This window comes from Pelodiscus sinensis, chromosome 8, assembly GCF_052426305.1.
Source record: "Pelodiscus sinensis isolate ZL-2025 chromosome 8, ASM5242630v1, whole genome shotgun sequence".
Lineage (NCBI taxonomy): Eukaryota > Metazoa > Chordata > Testudines > Trionychidae > Pelodiscus > Pelodiscus sinensis.
The window spans coordinates 32,766,073-32,785,188 of record NC_143059.1 but is presented as its reverse complement, the minus strand read 5'-3'; the positions used below and the strand labels follow the sequence as shown (position 1 = coordinate 32,785,188).

Here is a 19,116-nt window from a genome sequence, read left to right as displayed (position 1 = left end):
TGGTCCCTGACCAGTCCTGGCTGAGGGATTTTGCCAGACCAGGAGAAATTTCTGGAGCCCCTGCTGCCAGCTTCCTGGCCACCTTCTCACCTCCAGCTGGCCCTGCTGACTTGCAGGGCAGCCACATGTGTTGCCAGTGGCCCTCCAGTCAGAAATAGGCAGCAAAAAGTGGGAGGGGGAGTGTGATTAGTCATATCATTAATAGACTAGTCTTACAATCCTACAGGACAATGAGGGGATTCAGGTGGGGAGTCTGGGCATATGGGGACCCTTACCTGGGTTGGTGTCCCCTTGCAGCAACAGCCACAGCCCCACTGCCATGGCCCACATGGTCTGGGGCTGGCTCTGGAGACTGGAGGTGCTGCTGCTGCTGCCGCCGCCGCCACCATGTGGTCCCAGATTGACCCTGGACCATGTGACTACAGCAGCACCATCTCTAGGGCCAGCCCCAGACTGCATGCCCACAGCAGTGGTGCCTTCAGCCTCTGGGGCCAGCCCTAGACCACCTGGCTGTATCAGCAGTGCTTCCGGGGCCTGCCGCAGTGCCTCCAGTTGCAGCCAAAGTGCTGCTGAGCAGCCTCAGCCGAAGCCCCGCCTTCTCCCACTGCAGCCTAACTTGCTGTAGTGAGGAGGGAGTGCTCTCCAGCAGCTGCATGGGGAAGGAGAGGTGGGGCTGAGCACCCTTCGGGACATGCAGGAAATAGACTTGCATGCCATAAGCCGACCCCTGCACTAGATACTGGGAGCCTCCACTTCCTACTCTTCCCTGTTCCAGCATTTGGAGTGCCAGAAATCCACCATTTTTCACTCAGTTCCCTGTTCTCTCCCCTCCCTCAAATAACTTGAATGCCAGGAATCTGATGTTCATGGCTGTTAGCGTTCTGGAAGGAAGGGGGAGAAGCAGGAACAAAGTGTAAAGCAGCAGATTCCTGGTGCTCCAATAGTGCTGGGAGGGAGGGGGTGGAGTAGGAAGTGCCTCCCACACACTAGAGCCTTGCATATGGAGGAAGTAGCAGGGAAGCGGTACATAGGCTGCAGGTGGAACCCCAGTGGACTGCAGATTGCCCACCACTGCAATCATGCAGCCCACTGAAACAAGGCCCACACACCTGGCCCACCCACTAGTTTTGGCTGGCCATTGCTGATCTAGACCATCCCTGACAGGCATTTGTCTTATCTGCTCTTAATCCTCCAATGGAGATTCCACAGCCTCCCTTAGCAATTTATTCCAGTGCTTAACCACTCTGATAGGAACTTTTTCCTCAAGTCCAACCCAAGCCTCCCTTGTTTCAATTTAAGCCTGTTGCTTCTTATCTTAACCAGATGTTCCAGAATATTCTTCTCCCTCTGTGTAACAGCCTTTCAGGTATTGGAAACTGTTAGAAAATTGGGTCTCACATGTGGAAGAGATGAGAGGACCTATCTTCCCTCATAGGTCTGTTTTCTAGACTTTCCATCATTGTTTGGAGAAGGTCTAGAGAAGAACCTTTCCTAAAATGTGGCACCCAGAACTGGATACAATACTCTAGTTGAGACCTAATCAATGATGCACAGAGCAGAAGAATTACATCTTGCTTACACAAAGCAGTGTTAAGACTGTTCTCTTGGAAGAGCGCACCCTATTCTTATCCACTGTATGCACTTTACTTTGGGGGGGAGGGGGGGAGAAGAGGGTAGTGTTCAGTTCCATTTCATGCACTTGGCACCATGATTTCTTTTCTGCCATTAGTGCCTTTAAGGGATTCACATTTTCATCCAAGTATCAGTTGCCTTTTTGGTAAATTTCAGATTAAACATGGTTCACTAAGGAATTTGTTAATTACACTTGTTCTATTGAAAATCTACCTTTAAGTAGAAAGCAGAACACAAGTATCTGAAAATAGTTTAATATATTATCTTCATACAGTTGAGTACATTCTAATTGTCACTTTAATTTCATACTTAATGAAAGTGTACATACAGTTGAAACAAAAATAGCCTTAAGCCACAAATATTTAACTTACATATGTAGTGTTTAAAACAAGACAAGCACCATGAAATACACATGCTGGAGCCTGCTTTATACCACACCCAAAGATCTTCAGTGAAGTGACTAAGACAGAACTTGTTTACTCCAATTACTAATAAGCATATGTGACGAATAGTGGCCTCAAGCCATCAAGTTTATGCTTCCTTTCTCTTGATGATCAGAGGCCCAACATTGTCCCCAGTTTCATCATTGTGCTTCGTGTGAGACCCATCACACAATGGAAACTGAAAAAAAACAAAGAGAAAAAATAACCCATAAGTATGAAAATAGCCTCACTCAGTAAAGATACAATTCAAGGAATCTGTTTTGGCAGGGTAAGGAACCTTTTTTGAGTTGAACGCTATTGAACCCTGGGAGGGGGAGGGGGAAAAAAGAAAGTCACAGGCCGCACACAAGTTAGAAGCCAAACAAAAAAACCATCATGGACGTGACCCCAGACTGAGAAGACAGACACTCCCCACTTTCCCCTTGCACACTGGAACCTAGGGGGGGCCAGGCTAGTAGATTGTGTGGTCTGCACCAGCATACGCTCCTAATGCTGGGGGAGCCCTGAGCCTCAGGGGCTGGATCAGGCAAGCTGGGGGCCTCATCTTGCCTCTGGGCCTTAGTTTCCCCACCCCTGGGGTAAATGCTCATTAAAATGACTTGAGTGTAAGACATAGGAGCAACAACAATCAAAAGAACCCCAACTCAATACACTGTGGCACTCCAATCTCAGACTGATTCAAGACAACAGATTAGGCTGGCCTCAAATTTCCTTTTCACCTAATGAACACCCTCACCACACTGCCTCTCTTCTCCCCCCCACCCCCCCAAAAAAAAAGATCCAACTCCCTATTCCCTAAGGAGGGCTCTGGAGTGCAATGAACATTACCAAATGTTTGCACAAGAACCTGTTAGGTCCTTGTCCCTACACTAGAACAAATCTGTATAAATTAGGGATGTAGAAGTGTGTTGAGAAATAAGGTTTTTTAGCAATTACAGGCAGTCCGACTTACACGGATCCGCACTTACAAACGGGGCTCTCTCGCCCCGGAGCTCGCAGGCAGCAGTCAGCCACCTCGACCTCCGGGGCAAGAAAAGCTGCTCCCGGTGCCCATGGTCTGCTGGGAACCGTCCCCAGCAGACCAGGGGCACCGCAAGCAAAGCCACAGCGGCAGCGGGTCCCGTGCCAGAGCAAAGCCTCAGAGGCGAGGCACCCTGCCGCTGCGGCTTTGCTCCCCTGGTCTGCTGGGGGGGCGCAGCTAGTGTGCCCCCCTTCCCCCAGCAGACCAGGCTTTTGTTGTGGACCCTGGAGCAGAGCAGCTGGGGCGCTGCCGGTTGGTCCCGCAGCGCCACTCTGGGCACTACTGGACCAACCCAGCAGCACCCCAGCTGCTCTGCCCCAGTCGTCCCCAAGTCAGCTGTTGCTCAAACTGACCAGCACTGACTACAGGAAGCCAGAGGCACAGTTGCTCTGCCCCGGGCTTCCTGGAATCAGCGGCTGATCAGTTTCAGCAGCAGCTGACTTGGGGTTCTTAAGTTGAATCTGTATGTAAGTCAGAACTGGACGCCAGTTCCGACTTACATACAGATTCAACTTAAGAACAAACCTACAGTCCCTATCTTGTACATAACCCGGGGACTGCCTGTACAGATACATAATGGCTCATGTGCTAGAGGCTCTGCAGGATCAAGCAAGCAGGTGAGAGTGACTCTAGCCCCTACCAGTTAAGGGTAAGGCTTACCAGTTAACCTTTTACATCCCTAGTTAAAATCCTACTTAGTGGCGAGACAGTTTATACTGACAAGTTCTTTTGTCCATATAACTAGTCAGATCTCCAAATGAAGACTCAAGTAAGCCATGCCATTTCACTATTTCTCCCTTCCCCCCCAAAAAAAGTCCTTTTGTTGGTGTAACTGCATCTATACTAGGGATTTTGCCACTATAGACTTTGAGATTCCTGACTTTTCTAGGAGCTTCAGGGTGTAGCCGAGTTAGTCAGTTACAGAAAAAAAACCAGCAAGCAAATAAATGGTCTGGTAGCACTTTATAGACTAACAAAACATGTAGATGGTATAATGAACTTGTGGGCACAGCCCACTTCAGATGACTGGAAAAAAATTGACTTTGCTAGACTCTGAAGTTTCTAGAATAGATCTGATAATATTGTTCAACAGTTTCACACTTCTGTAAAGCAGCAATCTTTAAATTCCTTCTTGCTGCAGAGAAAATAAGACACTCCATACAGGAAAACGCATAGCAGAGCTTTGGTAGGTAGGTAGGTATAGCAATTTTGCTATTTAGCCACCTCCCAACAGCTGACTTGTGTGCCCAACCAGAATAGCCATCAAAAGGTACCTTAGACCCTGTTTAATTGCTCCAGGATGGTTTGTAGAGGCTGTTAATCTCTAACAAGATAGGTGCAGAAAGACAAGAACCAATGCTTCAAGTGAAAAATTTAACTTTCCAAAACCAAGTTCAAGATTTACAGAATACTAGTATTTCTGCACAATACATTTTTACCACCAAATCACTTTGGCTAACTCAGCAGAACTTCAAACCACCACAGTATTTGATTAAATGCCTTTTAAGTCCCCCCAAAGCTACCAATGAAGTGGGAAAAAACCCACAATTTCATCTGACAATGGTTTTATATAAGAGTAATCCCCCTCCTCCTTATCAAGGATTAGAAACCTAGATTTAACCACAAAAGCCAGAGGAGAACTCCAGACCTGCAGGCTCTCATTCCTTTTTTAAAAATCATAACCAAGGCAGCATCTGCAAGTTACAGACATTTGTGTCAATGTTCTTAAACATTCTGAGGGGCTTCCTTCCAACCACAACCTGTGTTGCAGCCATTATCTGGGAGGGCAAGCATTTTTCAGAATCGGGAAAATAAGCTTGCTTATTGTTAGAATTTCAGCCCTGACAATACAGTTATCTTTTTAATTGACACATTAAAGTCAGCTTCTTCTTAGGTGACTGTTGCCAACACTTCAGGAAGTTAGACTGGACATGCCTGTTCCAACACACTTTGAAGTTATGTTAATAGGATTCTGTTATAAGAAACACTGGTGTTTGATGGAATCCTGATTAACTTGTTTGATGAAGAGTTGGTTTTAATTTTGTTATAAATGTAAAGACTGACTTAAGAAAAATAAAAATCTCTCCACTGTTGCTATCAGAGCCCCAATTTGAACCAAGTTTTGGCAGCCACTGACATTTTAGAAAACATATCAAGGTGGTGATGAGGACACCACCGGCCAGCCAACACCAGTGCTCAAAAAAGTTGCTACTATTGGTCAAACAGCACCAGTGAGGATATTTAATGGGGGAGAAGAAAGAATATAAACATCTTAGTGAACTGAGATATTTAAGCAATTACTATAAATATGTCTGGTATTTCCCAGGGAACCCAGGGTCAGCTAGGGAGTCCGTAGCTGACCTCAGGCTCCCTGCAGCTGCCCCTCTGAATCACGCACCAGACTTATGGTTCAAAGGGATAGCCACCGCACAGCATCTGCCATGTGATTCAAAGGGGCAGCTGCCTGGAGCCTGGGATTAGCTCACAAGTCCCCAGCTGACCCTGGGCTCCTAGTGACATGCAGCAGTAGCATGGAGCCCAGGGTCAGCGAAGGACTGTACATGGAGTTCCACATTCCTAAATTGACTAGTCAACAAGCATTTCAAAGAACTCCATTTTAACATCCTTAGTATGGATGCAGGTTCAGAGGGGAGGTTTGAGGAGTCATCTTTGTATGAGGGGAGTCTGGATATACAGGGGTTAGGCAAACAGAGGAACACCTTTTATGCTGGCTTCCCTCCCATGAAGGAAGAGTGATAAAGAGTCAAAAATGGAAAGGGATGATGCAGAGCTTCCAAAGCCAGCGAAGTGGGGTCTGATCTAGTCTAGACTGTTTTTTGCAAGGGAAGACAAAGTCCTGTCCTCTATAGCCCAACCTGGACTAGCAACTTACCCTAGCACAAGATCCCAGCCAGTAGCTCTGACATTTCCCACCCCACTAATCCTACTCCCATTTACTTTTTTCTGTTGGCTGCTCCAGGCACCCAAACAATGCACCCTCCTCCCCAAACCCTCATACTCCTCTTACACAAGGGTGTAAGAATCCTTGAGCATAACAGACAATTAAAGAGCTATATGCAGTGTTTCCCAATTGTATTTGGCCATGGAACCCTTTTAAACTCAAAAGAATTTTGCGGAACCCCTAACAGTCTAATATATGGAACTGAAAAAGTAGACCACAAATAAGTAAAGGTAATAATAACCAAATGCTCAACAAGGTCCTGAGATCAACATTTAAAAAAAACAAATATTAAACATTTTATGATTTAAAAAAATAAAATGTTATTGTAATGGAATTCTCACTGAACCCTTATTTTTACTTAGCAGAACCCCGGGGTTCCTCAGAACATCATTTGGGAAACACTGGCTATATGCACAGCCTGATCTCAAATAAACTGGGGTCCTCACTAGTTCCAATGTTACCTACAGGAGTCAGACAACATTTCAAGCCTGCAGACAGATCTCAATTATTCACTGAGAGTGGTACTGTCAGCTAGTATGTGTTGGGTCCCTGTCCCAGGGCAGTGATTACAAGATCCTGCCAGCTAGGAGGTACCTCTTGAACAGGAATGAGGAACCCAAGGCCTGAGGGTCAGATCCAGCCCCTAGCTTTCCTGGATCCAACCCAAAGCTCAGGGTTCCGCCCAAGACTGAGGAGCCTGCACTGGTGCTTCAGTGCTCTTCCCTGTGTTGTCTCCCCATGGGGCTGGAGCACACAAAATCTACTAGCCTGAGCCGCCCAAAGCTCTGGTGTGTGAAGGGAATGTGAGGAGTGTCTCACCTTCTCAGTCAGGGGCCACAGGGGGAATCCCCCCCCCCAATCACTTGGGTATACCTCCTGACTGATTTTCTGTGGCTCATTGAACCCCCTGCTCTACAATTATATGGATATTTTGCTAAATCCATGGCAGGGATATGAATGATTAACTGGTTCAGACTAGAGCAGCTTCCCATCCACCACAAGGAGGGGGCTTCTCCAGCCCCTGCCCACAGCAGGCCTGGGCTGGGACAGCTCTGGCTGGATATAGCAGCCTGTGTGCAGCAGGCCTAGCCTGAGCAGTCCAGAGCCCTGTCTGTTGTAGGGCAGCCCCACACCAGCCCAGCTGCATTGGAGCAGCCCCCCCCCCCCCCACACACACACACACACACCTGCCTCCCCTTTAATTGGGGAAACATTACATTTCACCAGTTCATCAATTAAATGGGATTTTACATCCCTAATCCATGGTGTGAATGCCCTCCTTTATTAAAACCATTTATAGTATAAAAGAAAGCTGAATCTTTACAACTGCAGATGTATTATGTTCTCTACAAAATTAGGAAGTAACTGCTGGGTTTCACTCCTACACTAGATTTCAATTAAGAATAGTTTGTTTCATTCAACAGAAATATTAACAGTAAGACGGAGAAGAGCTTAAGAGGATTCTTGCAATTAAACTCTTCCTCCCCCCCTCCCCCCCCCCGCCCCGCTCTCACCTTCTTTGATCTCCAGCAACGACAGTACACAGCTTTGTCGCCCAGATCTTCCATATCAAATGCATGGACTACCTTGGGGTTATCTTTCTGGATATGGAGATTTACCAGTGCTTTGCAGCATTTGTCTTTAGAAAGCCATCTTCTGTATGCTAGATATCCAACAGCAGCCGCTCCCGCAGCTAATGAGATTGTAGCAATCCATTCAACTGGAGCAAGAGAAAAGGCAATGATTATGTATCATTCAAAGGTTGAAATTCAAACCAGAGTCATATTTGTGCTTAAAGGGCAGTTCTACTTATTGACACAAGGCTTTGAAAGGAACACTCCCTGATACCACAGCACACCTGGTGCCTGAGCTATGTGACTTTGTCCTCACATACAACTATTTCCAATTTGGGGGACAATTTATATCTTTACATCAGCTGCACTACTATAGATACCTACACAGCCTCACAATAGGCCAATACTTTTATGGCTGACTAGAACAATGTTTCCTCAGCTCCTGTTCCCTAGCACCTTTCCTCTGCTTATGCTACTTTGATGACATCCTCATATAAACCTACAGGATGGAGACTATTTTCCACCCCACTATCAACCCCAACCTGGACCAGTCCACAGAAGAGATCCACACCTTGACACTATGTGGCCATCATTTATTTGTATTGTCAACACCACCCTGTACTGTACTGGAAACCTATGGACCACTATTCCTACCTACATATCGCTAGCTTCCATCCAGGACACAGATTATCCATTGTCTACAGTGGTGGGCAGCCAGTAGATCGGGATCTACTGGTAGATCTTGGAGCCTGACAGGTGATCTTGACTGGTCTGGCCAGGAAACTATCAAGTGCTGGCACTTCAGTTGCCCTTCCACCCATTGTCATGCTCCTCCTGCCCTCTGCCTTGGAGCTGACACCTGGAAGCCTCCTGCTTGCTGTGCAGGTGTGGAAAGGAGAAAAGGGGCACTGATGTCAAGGTGTCCCTCCTCCCCTCACTTTTGAACTCTATCTCCACAGAGAGAAGGGAATGAAGGGAGCTTGGTGATGCAAATGTCACACAAATACACAGTCCATTCTCATCTCCAGACCCAACATATGTGGGGGGTTGTTACTTTTACTGTTTGTGAAGTGTGTTTTTTGTTTTTGATTGGTCTGTGCATTTGATAATTCTCAGAATTAATTGTAAGCATGAGAAATGAGTAGTGAGTCCTAAAATGCCTAACTTGTCATGGCTGGAGTAATTATCCCTATTGTAATTGTTACTCAAAGTGGCAGGCATGTCCTTGCAGATCCTGAGAAAGGCAGAGCTGGGGGTCTCCACAAGCAGTCTTTGCCTGCTGGCACCACTCCTGCAGCTCCCAATGCTCAGTAACAGAGAACCATGGCCAGTACAAGCTGTGGGCTCAGTTCCAATAAAGGAGGGGCTCACATGGCACCATGGAGCCATTGCTGTACATGCCAGCTGCTTTCAGGAGTGGTGCAGGGCCATGGCAGGAGTAACCCTGTCTTAACTCCATTGCTCCACCACCTGTAAGCAGTCTCAGTTACACGGTACCCAACCAGAGCCTGCTTCCTGAACCCCCCACTACACCCAACCTCCTGCCCCATCACCACCTGCCACCACATCAGAGGCCCATACAACTGTACATCCTCTATGTGAAATATGCCAGCAATGCCCCCTGCCATGTATATTGGCCAAACTGGACAGTCTCTGCAACAAAGGATAAATGGACAAGTAGAATGGTAACAGAAACCTGTAGAGAACCATTTTAACCTGCCTGGACACTCAACCATGGATTTAAAAGTAGCTATTCTTTTACAAGGCATTTCACTACCCAATTAGAGAGGGACTGCTGAACTCAAATTCATTTACCAATTAGACACTTTCCCTGGGCTTGAATAAAGACATTAACTTGTTAACCCACTACAAAGCTATTGGCATTTTCACACCAAAAGCTATGAACAAAACATCAAGCCCACTTAATTTGCTTTGCTATTACAGGACCTACAATTGATAGGTAGCTGCTTTTAATATGATATGTCTTGGTTTCTGTTATTTGCACTTCTACTCAGATGAAGTGGATTTTACCCACAAAAGCTTATGATCCTGTATTTTCTGTTTGTTTCTAAGGTGCCACAGGACTAGGCATGTTTAGGGTTATGGGAATAAAGCAGTTTTACTTTAATATCTACCTAGTTTGTACCTTTCTATTAAAGGAGAAATGCAAGAAGCCCATAGAGGAAATTGAATTCACATGGCTTTCCATTCATTTGTTGTTCAGACATCTACATCACTGATGTAAACACAGCTCTGCTACAAGCATTTGTTAATTAGCAATATCGACATCAGCATAGTGACATCAGCACTGTTTTTAGGTTGAGCAAAAATGGTTCCTTTAAAAATAACTAAATAACTTAATAGAAAAGGTTTAAGAGTCCTCAAGACCACATGAATAATGAAAGGAGCTCCACCCAAATTTTCAAGGTAGTCAAATTTTTATTATAACTGGTTTACAGTATTCTCTTAAATACATTGTTAGCCACTGTATGCTCAGCATAAAAGGAACTTGTTTCCTATTATAATTTTAAGTTACAGTTAAGGGAATTGAAATAAAACTCAAAGATTAAATCCCCACTTAAAAGCATGAACCTTTTACAGTACCAAGGTCTTGCATTTCTCAAAGAAACTATTTAGATAAAGGTTTCTCCCCATTTCTCACTTTTGTCATCTTATGCTCATCTCTGCATCTAAGTCTTTGCACTCTGTCTCACTTGATATCATTTTCCTTCTCTGTAATTAATCCTTTTTAAAAAAATCCTGCTTTCAGGTTTTGCCTCGTCTTCTACTTGACAGCACTGTAAGTTTCTGCCCAACTGTCACAGAATTCTCCTGCCTCGTTGCCATAACACCCGTCCCTAGAAACAGCAGGTGTCTCTCTCTCTCTATACAAAGCAGCATAACAGTTTGCGGGAAGATCTTCTCCTATTGTAGATATAAAACCTGTAACTCAACTGCTCATCTATAAAGCAGATGTGCATCTGAGGCCTACAAGGGTCTATTTAAAAACAGATTTAAAAAGACACTTGACTATGCCATAAGCCACCTCATATTAGGAATTTCAGCAAGCCATACCCATCACATGATACAGTAGGCAACACTCATTCTAATCAGAGAATAAAACATGCTTACACATATTCCTGACATCCCCATCTCTATTGTGGGACTTTTTACTACACCCTTCTTAATGATCTTTGTGAAGAGCCCAGTTCCTCTTGCACATTTGTAAAGTCCTGCAAATCCATGGACATTAACATCCACAGATATGGAAGCAGATAGCTGTGGATCATTTTTGCAGAGGCAGACACCAATTCTGTATCCACATAGGGCTATGAGCATCTGCTTTGTACAACCTGCCTTCTTCTTCCCCCCTCCCCCCCCCCCCCCTTCAGTATCTGGTCCCTGTTAACAGGAGCAGCAGCTCAGAGGCATCTTTCACTGCAATTGCCGAAGGGGCTGAAGAGTTTTTCCATAACTGTTCTTAACTAAGCTCTCCCACAGGCATAATTAAGCCACACCTAATGAGTAGCAATAGCTATGGTGACAGGAGTGAGGGCTTCCCATACCCTGGCTGACTGAAGCACTGGGTGTGGAGAAGGGATGTAAAAATACTGTTTAATTGGTTAACCATTGTTTAACCCCATGGTGTGCAATCAGTTCTGAAATAGGAACTACTGCTACAGTGAACTAATCACACACAGCCAGCCAAATAGCCACATGCTAGCATGTTTGATACCATGGTTTAAACCAGATAACTACTTTAAAAGGGGGCAGCCACAGGGGGTTGCTCCAACCTAGCCCCTGCCTGCAGTTCACCACACACACCCTAATCCTGGAGTGGCAAACCCATTTAAAAAAAAAAAGAGCCAAAACAGCAGTGGAAAAAAATGCAAGGAGCTGCACCAGAATTGAGAAAAAAAATATTAAAAATTGAAGACAGCCACCATCTTGGGCACCATTTTTAAAACCCTACAGCTCCGACCCAGTAAGCATAGGGAAGCCAGGGGGTGGGGGGTTAGGGTTGGCCATGGCTGCCCTAATCACAGGCAAAAGCTGGTCTGGCCCAGCCAGGATAGATCCTGCCTACGGAGCACCCAGGTTCACTAAAGACAGAGGCTACTCTCGACACTAGAGCATCCCCTAGTCACGGTAGGATGTTGATGTCGATTAATTGACTAATTGTGTAACTGCATCAAATTTTAGTGGTTATACATTTATTCAATAGCCCCTGGGGGGCAAGGCAAAGCTGACAGGAAGCAAATGTACTTGCAGCCCCATGCCACCTCATGCTTCTGCCTCCAACAGAGGTAGGGTAGCAGCAGCCTGAGGGGCCACTCCCCCCCAGCTTCCCATGGACAGAGGCTATGCCAGCATGCCATGGAGCAGCAACTCACAGTGGAAGATGGCTATTCAGCAGCAGCTGCTCCCACCCCACACTGCTGCCCCTGAATACCTGGAAGGCAGCAACAGGGGGAGCAGGCGGCTCCATGGAGCCAGCATTAGGGATACAATAGTGTAGTCGATAAACCGATAAGCCTTTGCTAATGCTCTAGATTACACATACTCCCCTCCCCCTTCCCAGTACATTTTTTAGTAGGCTGGCTAGCAGCCTGGCTCAGTCCCAGCTTGCAACCGGTTCAAGACCTACTCCTACTGCAGCTCTGCATTTAAAGCATATTTGGAGCCAGGTGGGTGGGTGGCCCAGCTCAATTCTAGCTTGAGTTGGATCCAGGAGCTCAGATCCCCATGTTAGACAGAGGCTGCTGCCTCTATCCCACAGCACAACAGGCCTGCAAGGAAAGCTGGTTTTTAGCCTTGCTGCCCTGGCAGAAGCAGTGTTTCAAAGGGCTAGCTGCCTCACAGCTGAGCCAGGGAAGGAAGCCTCTGCATGTTTCAAGGGACAGTGGAGCCCAGGCTCAGCTGGCAATTCCCCAGCTGATCCCAGGCTCCACAGGGCATTTCCTGGAACCCATTATCAACTGGGGAGTCCCCGGGTGACCCTAAATTCCAGGGAAGTGCCACGTGGAACCAGAGTTCAACTGGAGACTGACCCGAGATTCTGAGGAGATGCCTCACAGAGCCCAGGGTCAGTTGGGGAGTTCCCAGCTGACCCCAGGCTCCAGTTCCCCTTTGAACCATGTGGAGGCGGTGTTTTAAAGGGGCAGCCATGGAGCCCGGGATCAGCTAGGCACTCCAGCTGATCCTGGGCTCCCTGTTGCATCAAAGAGGCAGTGCACCACTACAGCACTTCAAAAGGACAGCACTTCATGGAGCCCCAGGGTCAGCTGGGGACTCTAGCTGATCCTGGACTCAATGCAGAGCTGCCCCATTGAAATGCCACAGCAGTGTTTCAAAAGGGAGGCGCGTACAATTAATCTTGTGATTTATTGTGATTAAATTTTTTAATCACTTGAGAGCCCTACTGATACACAGACTTATCAGCTAATCATTTCATCTACATCTCTAGTTCACAGTGGACTCCCATAGAGTTGGAGCAGCCTGTGCCTCAGGAAGGTAGGGAACTGCTCTAGTCCCCACTGGTTAACCAGAACCAGTAAGCATCACCCAGTAATATGGGTTTTGTTACACCCTCTCCCCTTCCCGACAGAAGTTTTGCTAGCACTTGTCAGTGTAGTGAAAGCCATATTCACCCTCAAGAGCCAAATTTGACATTCCTGAAGTATCATGTTGATATCATTAAATGTACTCACTATGCTCATTCTATGTACATTCTATGCTCACTGCATTCCACACATTCAGAAATTAGTTTGATTATGCACAAACAGGAACTAATTAGATAGTTACAGATGGTGATACCCATTGTGATGAAGAACCCATTGCACAATAGATTCTGCAACTGGTCATTGTTGTAGTCATCATGGAACAGGTGGGCAAGAGGCAGCTTGCTGGCTGAATCCGGCCCATATTCACCTCTCCAGCAGCTGCTCTATAGTAAGGGTGCAACTGCTGCTTTCAAAAGCAAGCTGCTAATTGCTCTACAAACTAGGCAGGGAGAAATTTTGCTGAAGGCAGGGACAGCTAATGAATCCTTCTTACTCTCTCCTCCCTGTGCTAGAGCAGAACCACATGGAACAGCTGACCTAGCACACAGGTAGGGTGCCTGCGAAGCTGCTGCCTGGGAGCCACCCTTCTCTCCCCCCACCCCCCAAAACTACCTGTCCCAGGCCATCACCAAACTCTGTACCCCTTCTCCCCACCATGTCACAACTCCCTCAGACCCTCTACTCCCTTCTACACCCATCTTCCAGAACAGAATCCTCTCCTGCACCTCAAGCCCCTCCTGGACCCAGCTCCTCAAACCCCTAACCCAGATAACCCCGTTCCTTCACCCAAAATCCCTTATACACCCTACCTGCTGTCCCAGGCCCCACATACCCCTCCACAGAAGCACAGCCCTTGACCACTCAATCTTGGAGTGGACCCCCATTAAAAGTTGCCTAGCCAGCACAACTATTTTTTGGCTACAGCCTCTGAACATAATAGAAATTTGGATACAACTTACTAAAGCTTCTAAAAGAAGAGACAAACCTAGATCACCAACATTACATTTGGAAATGGTTGTATATTTAGCACTATTCATCTTTCCAGATGGAGAGTTTACTTTCTATGTAATAGAATAAGCTGAACACTAGGGCAGCTGCCCAGGGGAGGCTGAGGTTCCACCCTTCCGGGTATTATGCTGATAAGAGCTGGCAGCACATACTTCTATTAGTGGTGTACTTCTATTAGTGGTGTACATAACTTATTCTGCACACGGTTAGAAAAGTTAGTGAGAACATTACTCAGGCTGCGTCTAGACTGGCATGTTTTTCTGCAAAAGCAATTGCTTTTGTGCAAAAGCTTGCCAGCGGTCTACACTGGCCACTTGATTTTGCACAAAAGCAGTGATGTTCTACTGGCTGATATCAGTGCTTCTTGCGCAAATGCTTTGACGTTCCCGTTCGGGCAAAAGCCCTTTTCCAGAAGTGTTTTTGCGCAAGAGGACCAGTGTAGACAGCTAAAAACTGTTTTGCGCAAAAAAGCCCCAATGATAAAAATGGCGATCGGGGCTTTCTTGTGCAAAACCGCATCTAGATTGGCATGGACGCTTTTCTGCAAAAAGTGCTTTTACGGAAAAGCGTCCATGCCAATCTAGATGCTCTTTTCCGCAAATGCTTTTAATGGAAAAACTTTTGCGGAAAATCATGCCAGTCTAGACGTAGCCTCAATGTATTTCTCCCCCAAGCCATTCTCCATACCTCTCTCCCCACCAAAAAACAAGTATTTGTTAGCATAGTTTTAAATGCTGCTACCATGAACTTCACCACTTTATTCTCAGAATAATTATGCTAGCTCTTATCACTGCTACCACCTCCCAGTTTATTGTCATGATTATTAGAGGCTAGAGGGGAGTAATGGGGGAAGAAGACTCAAACTGAGTCGACAGAGTGGTTCATTTTAGAATAGTAGTAGAGATGTAGCCGTGTTAGTCTAGTCTAGCTGAAACAAAAAACAGGACTATATATATAGTCCTGTTTTTTGGTTAATTTTAAGAGTTGCACCATCCTACTTAACACAGCCAATGCTAGATGCTAAACAAGAACAAGTCCACTTGTAAAGGCTAGTTTAAGCAAGTCAGACTACTGAAAGTCAAAATTTTTAAGTTAAATTTTCTGCCATGCCGTTAAGCAGGATTTCAAAGCCCCCCCAAAAAACCCTAAAACCCTGCATCTCACAATTAGTTTTAAATGCCTGTAGACACTTATGTATCTACATAAAAAATTTAAAACTGTTAAGTCAGGCTAGACTATACAATAGTTTTAAAGGATTTACAGAAGCCTTTCAGCTTACTCCCAAATTTTAGACCTATTATGTAACCATTTTATAACTCAGTAAAATACCTTTACTTGGCTGCTCATCAAAATGCTACTCAGTCACATGAGCCCCTACAGCCAAGGTTATACAAGCTTTCCCTCCCCTCCCCCCACTACTGAGTTACTCACTTTTAGAAAGTGAGTTTGAGCAACTGCAGTACCAGTCAATAACCCACAGTGGTAGGCACTGGTTACTATGTTTATAGATTTAATGCACCTTTCTGCTGCATTACTTTAAAACATGACTATTTAGGTAGCAACCTAGTTATGAGTGGTCATTAATAGATTAGTGCTTTTAAATGCTACAGAAATGCCACCAAACTTTGTAATTTAAAATTGTGTGTTTAACAACTAAGTCTGGAACTTTCAAGATAAAGTTAGTCAATCACTAAGTTTTCAAGAGAAAAGCCAAGCATACACTACAAAGCAAATGGGCAGAGGAAAGGGGGAGCAGAAAACATACACTCATAAGGATTCTTTAATAAGAACTCCCACCAAAGGGCTGCTTGGAAGCACTGGTGGGTGTGTAAAAGAGAGGTAGTTTGCTTTGTTTACACCGCACGTACAACAAGCAAGGACCGATCCCGAGGCTTCTGCATACCATTATAAACTCACAAAACCAGACCTCAGAGCCAGGGATGAGGCCATTGTGCTAGATTTTTTTTTTAAAGCTAATAAAGACCAGAAACTTGGATACACGCTTGCACGAAGGTACCAGCTACACAAGAGCATCTGAAGGTCACTGCACGTCTCAGGAAAGCCCCATCTTCGCAGTCATCGAGAGGCTTCTGCCAAGGAGGTCCCTTGCCTGCGGCTCGGCCAGCACTTCCGTGCACCGCCACGCTGCACCGCACCGCCACCCAACCACTGCAGTGCCCCGCAAGAGAGGAGAAGGGATTCCGGCCAGGCCCCTCCTGGAAGGTGGGGAGGACCCGGTCCAGACACACCCCCGCCAGAGCGGGAAGGGCCTCAAGGTGAGAGCAAGGGGAGCCCGAGCACAGCAATTCAAGCGGAAGGGGGCGGCGAGCAGCCAGGAGACAACATCCCGCTGCGCCCCCGCCCGCAAGCTGCCGCTCGCCTACCCCGCACGGAGGAGTTCGATCCGAGCCCCATTGCTCCCGCACCCAGCGCTCCTCGCCGCCGCCGGCCTCCCGAACACCAGAGGATCCAAAGGCTGCCCGCCCGCGCGTGCGTACAGGAGGACCCGCGGCGGAGCCTGCTCTTAAAGGGGCAGAGCTGATGGGGCGCGGCTTGCGCATGTCACCCCCGCCGCTAAGCAAAGGGATCCGGTTTCCCTTCCGCCCGTAGGCTCGTCCGCGAGCAATTCTGGGGTCCTGCGCCCCTGGCCCCGCAGACAGCAGCGTGGGGGACCTGAGGCCTCGGTGGGCTTTTGTGGAGCCTCCCTCCCTACCCAAGTGCTCCGTTACCACGAGGCTGGCATCTGCGGAGCGTGCATCGTTCGGGTTTGGGGGGGGGGTCCCATTTTTTCTTTTTTCCACCTGGGCTAGAGACTTAAAAATTCAATTCTCAGCTAAGCCCAGGAGTTGGGGTTTTAAGGAAAACACCAGATAACCAAAGACTTGCTCTCAAGTGGCTGTCACCGATTGGAATGAAGTAAATAATTCTATTCCTGGTGCATAAATAGACTCATAGACAGACTTTAAGGTCAGAAGGGACCATTATGATAATCTAGTCTGACCCCCTGCACAATGCAGGCCACAGAATCTCACCCACCCACTCCTGGAATAATCCTCTCACCTATATTGAAGTCCTCAAATGATGGTTTAAAGACTCCAAGATGTAGAGAATCCTCCAGCAAATGATCCATGGCCCATGCTAAGGAGGAAGGTGAAAAACCTCCAGGGCCTCAGCCAATCAACCCTGGAGGAAAATTCCTTCCTGATCCCAAATATGGCGATCAGCTGAACTCTGAGCATGTGGGCAAGACTCACAAGCCAGACACCCAGGAAAAGTTCTCTATAGTCACTCCTATCATCCCACCATTGGCGTATTTACCACCAATAGTGAAAGGTCAATTAGTTGCCAAGATCATGTTATCCCATCAAACCATCCCATTCATAAACCCATCTAGCTTAATCTTAAAGCCAGATAGGTCTTTTGCCCCCACTACTTCCCTTGGAAGGCTGTTCCAGAACTTCACTCCTCTAATGGTTAGAAACTTTCATCTAATTTTGAGTCTAAACTTCCTGATAGCCAGTTTATATCCATTTGTTCTTGTGTCCACATTGCTATTGAGCTTAAATAATTCCTCTGCCTCTCTGGTATTTATCCCTCTAATATATTTAAAGAGAGCAATCATATCTCCCCTCAGCCTTCTTTTGGTTAAGGTAAACAAGCCAAGCTCCTTGAGTCTCCTTTCATAAGACAGGTTTTCCATTCCTCAACTCATCCTAGTGGCCCTTCTTTGTACCTGTTCCAGTTTGAATTCATCCTTCTTAAACATGGGAGACCAGAACTGCACACAGTATTCCAAATGAGGTCTCACCAATGCCTTGTATAACGGCACTAACACCTCCTTATCTCTACTGGAAATACCTCGCCTAATGCATCCCAAGACCGTATTAGCCTTTTTCACAGCCATGTCACATTGGCAGCTCATAGTCATCCTGTGATCAACCAGGACTCCGAGGTCCTTCTCCTCTTCCGTCACTTCTAACTGATGTTATAACTAATCTTATAACTAAAATTCTTGTTATTAATCCCTAAATGCATAACCTTACACTTCTCACTATTAAATTTCATCCTATTGCTATTACTCCAATTTACAAGATCATCCAGATCTTCCTGTATGATATCCCAATCCTTTACTGAACTGGCAATACCTCCCAACTTTGTGTTATCCGCAAACTTTATTAGCACACTCCCACTTTTGGTACCGAGGTTAGTAATAAAAAGATTAAATAAGATTAGTCCCAAAACTGATCCCTGAGGAACTCCGCTAGTAACCTCCCTCCAACCTGACAGTTCACCTTTCAGTATGACCCGCGGTAGTCTTCCCTTTAACCAGTTGCTTATCCACCTCTCAATTTTCATATTGATCCCCATTTTTCCAATTTCACCAGTAATTCCCCATGTGGTACTATATCAAATGCCTTACTAAAATCAAGGTAGATTAGATCCACTGCATTTCCTTTATCTAAAAAATCTGTTATTTTCTCAAAGAAGGAGATCAGGTTGGTTTGGTACGATCTACCTTTTGTAAAACGGTGTAATTTGTCCCAATTGCCATTAATCTCAATGTCCCTAACTCCTTTCTCCTTCAAAATTTTTTCCAAGACCTTGCATACTACAGATGTCAAACTAACAGGCCTGTAGTAACCCAGGACACTTTTTTTCCCTTTCTTAAAATAGGAACTATATTAGCAATTCTCCAGTCAAATGGTACAACCCCTGGCTGCGTCTAGACTGGCAAGTTTTTCCGCAAAAGCAGCTGCTTTTGCAGAAAAACTTGCCAGCTGTCTACACTGGCCGCTTGAATTTCCCCAAGAACACTGACGATCTCATGTAAGATTGTCAGTGTTCTTGCGGAAATACTATTCTGCTCCTGTTCGGGCAAAAGACCTCTTTTGTGCAAGAGGACCAGTGTAGA

The 19,116-nt window shown here is 46.1% G+C and overlaps 1 protein-coding gene across 1 annotated transcript; it reads right to left on the bottom strand.

Annotated features, from left to right (window-relative positions):
- Positions 1-1,870: 1,870 nt before the first annotated feature.
- CISD1 (CDGSH iron sulfur domain 1) lies at positions 1,871-16,722 on the bottom strand. The gene is made up of 3 exons (XM_006131979.5): positions 16,589-16,722; positions 7,573-7,778; positions 1,871-2,253 (listed from the first exon to the last, which is right to left on the bottom strand). The coding sequence occupies exons 1-3, from the start codon at positions 16,617-16,619 to the stop codon at positions 2,164-2,166; spliced, it is 327 nt and encodes a 108-aa protein (XP_006132041.2). The 5' UTR covers positions 16,620-16,722; the 3' UTR covers positions 1,871-2,163.
- Between the last annotated feature and the right edge of the window lie 2,394 nt (positions 16,723-19,116).

Excerpts from the sequence above, each read along its gene's own strand:
- CISD1 (XM_006131979.5), bottom strand. The coding sequence starts at position 16,619 with ATGGGGCTCGGATCGAACTCCTCCGTGCGGG. Across the intron at positions 7,779-16,588 it reads ATCGAACTCCTCCGTGCGGG|TTGAATGGATTGCTACAATC; the intron begins GTAGGCGAGCGG and ends CTCTTGCTCCAG. Across the intron at positions 2,254-7,572 it reads GTTGCTGGAGATCAAAGAAG|TTTCCATTGTGTGATGGGTC; the intron begins GTGAGAGCGGGG and ends GTTTTTTTTCAG.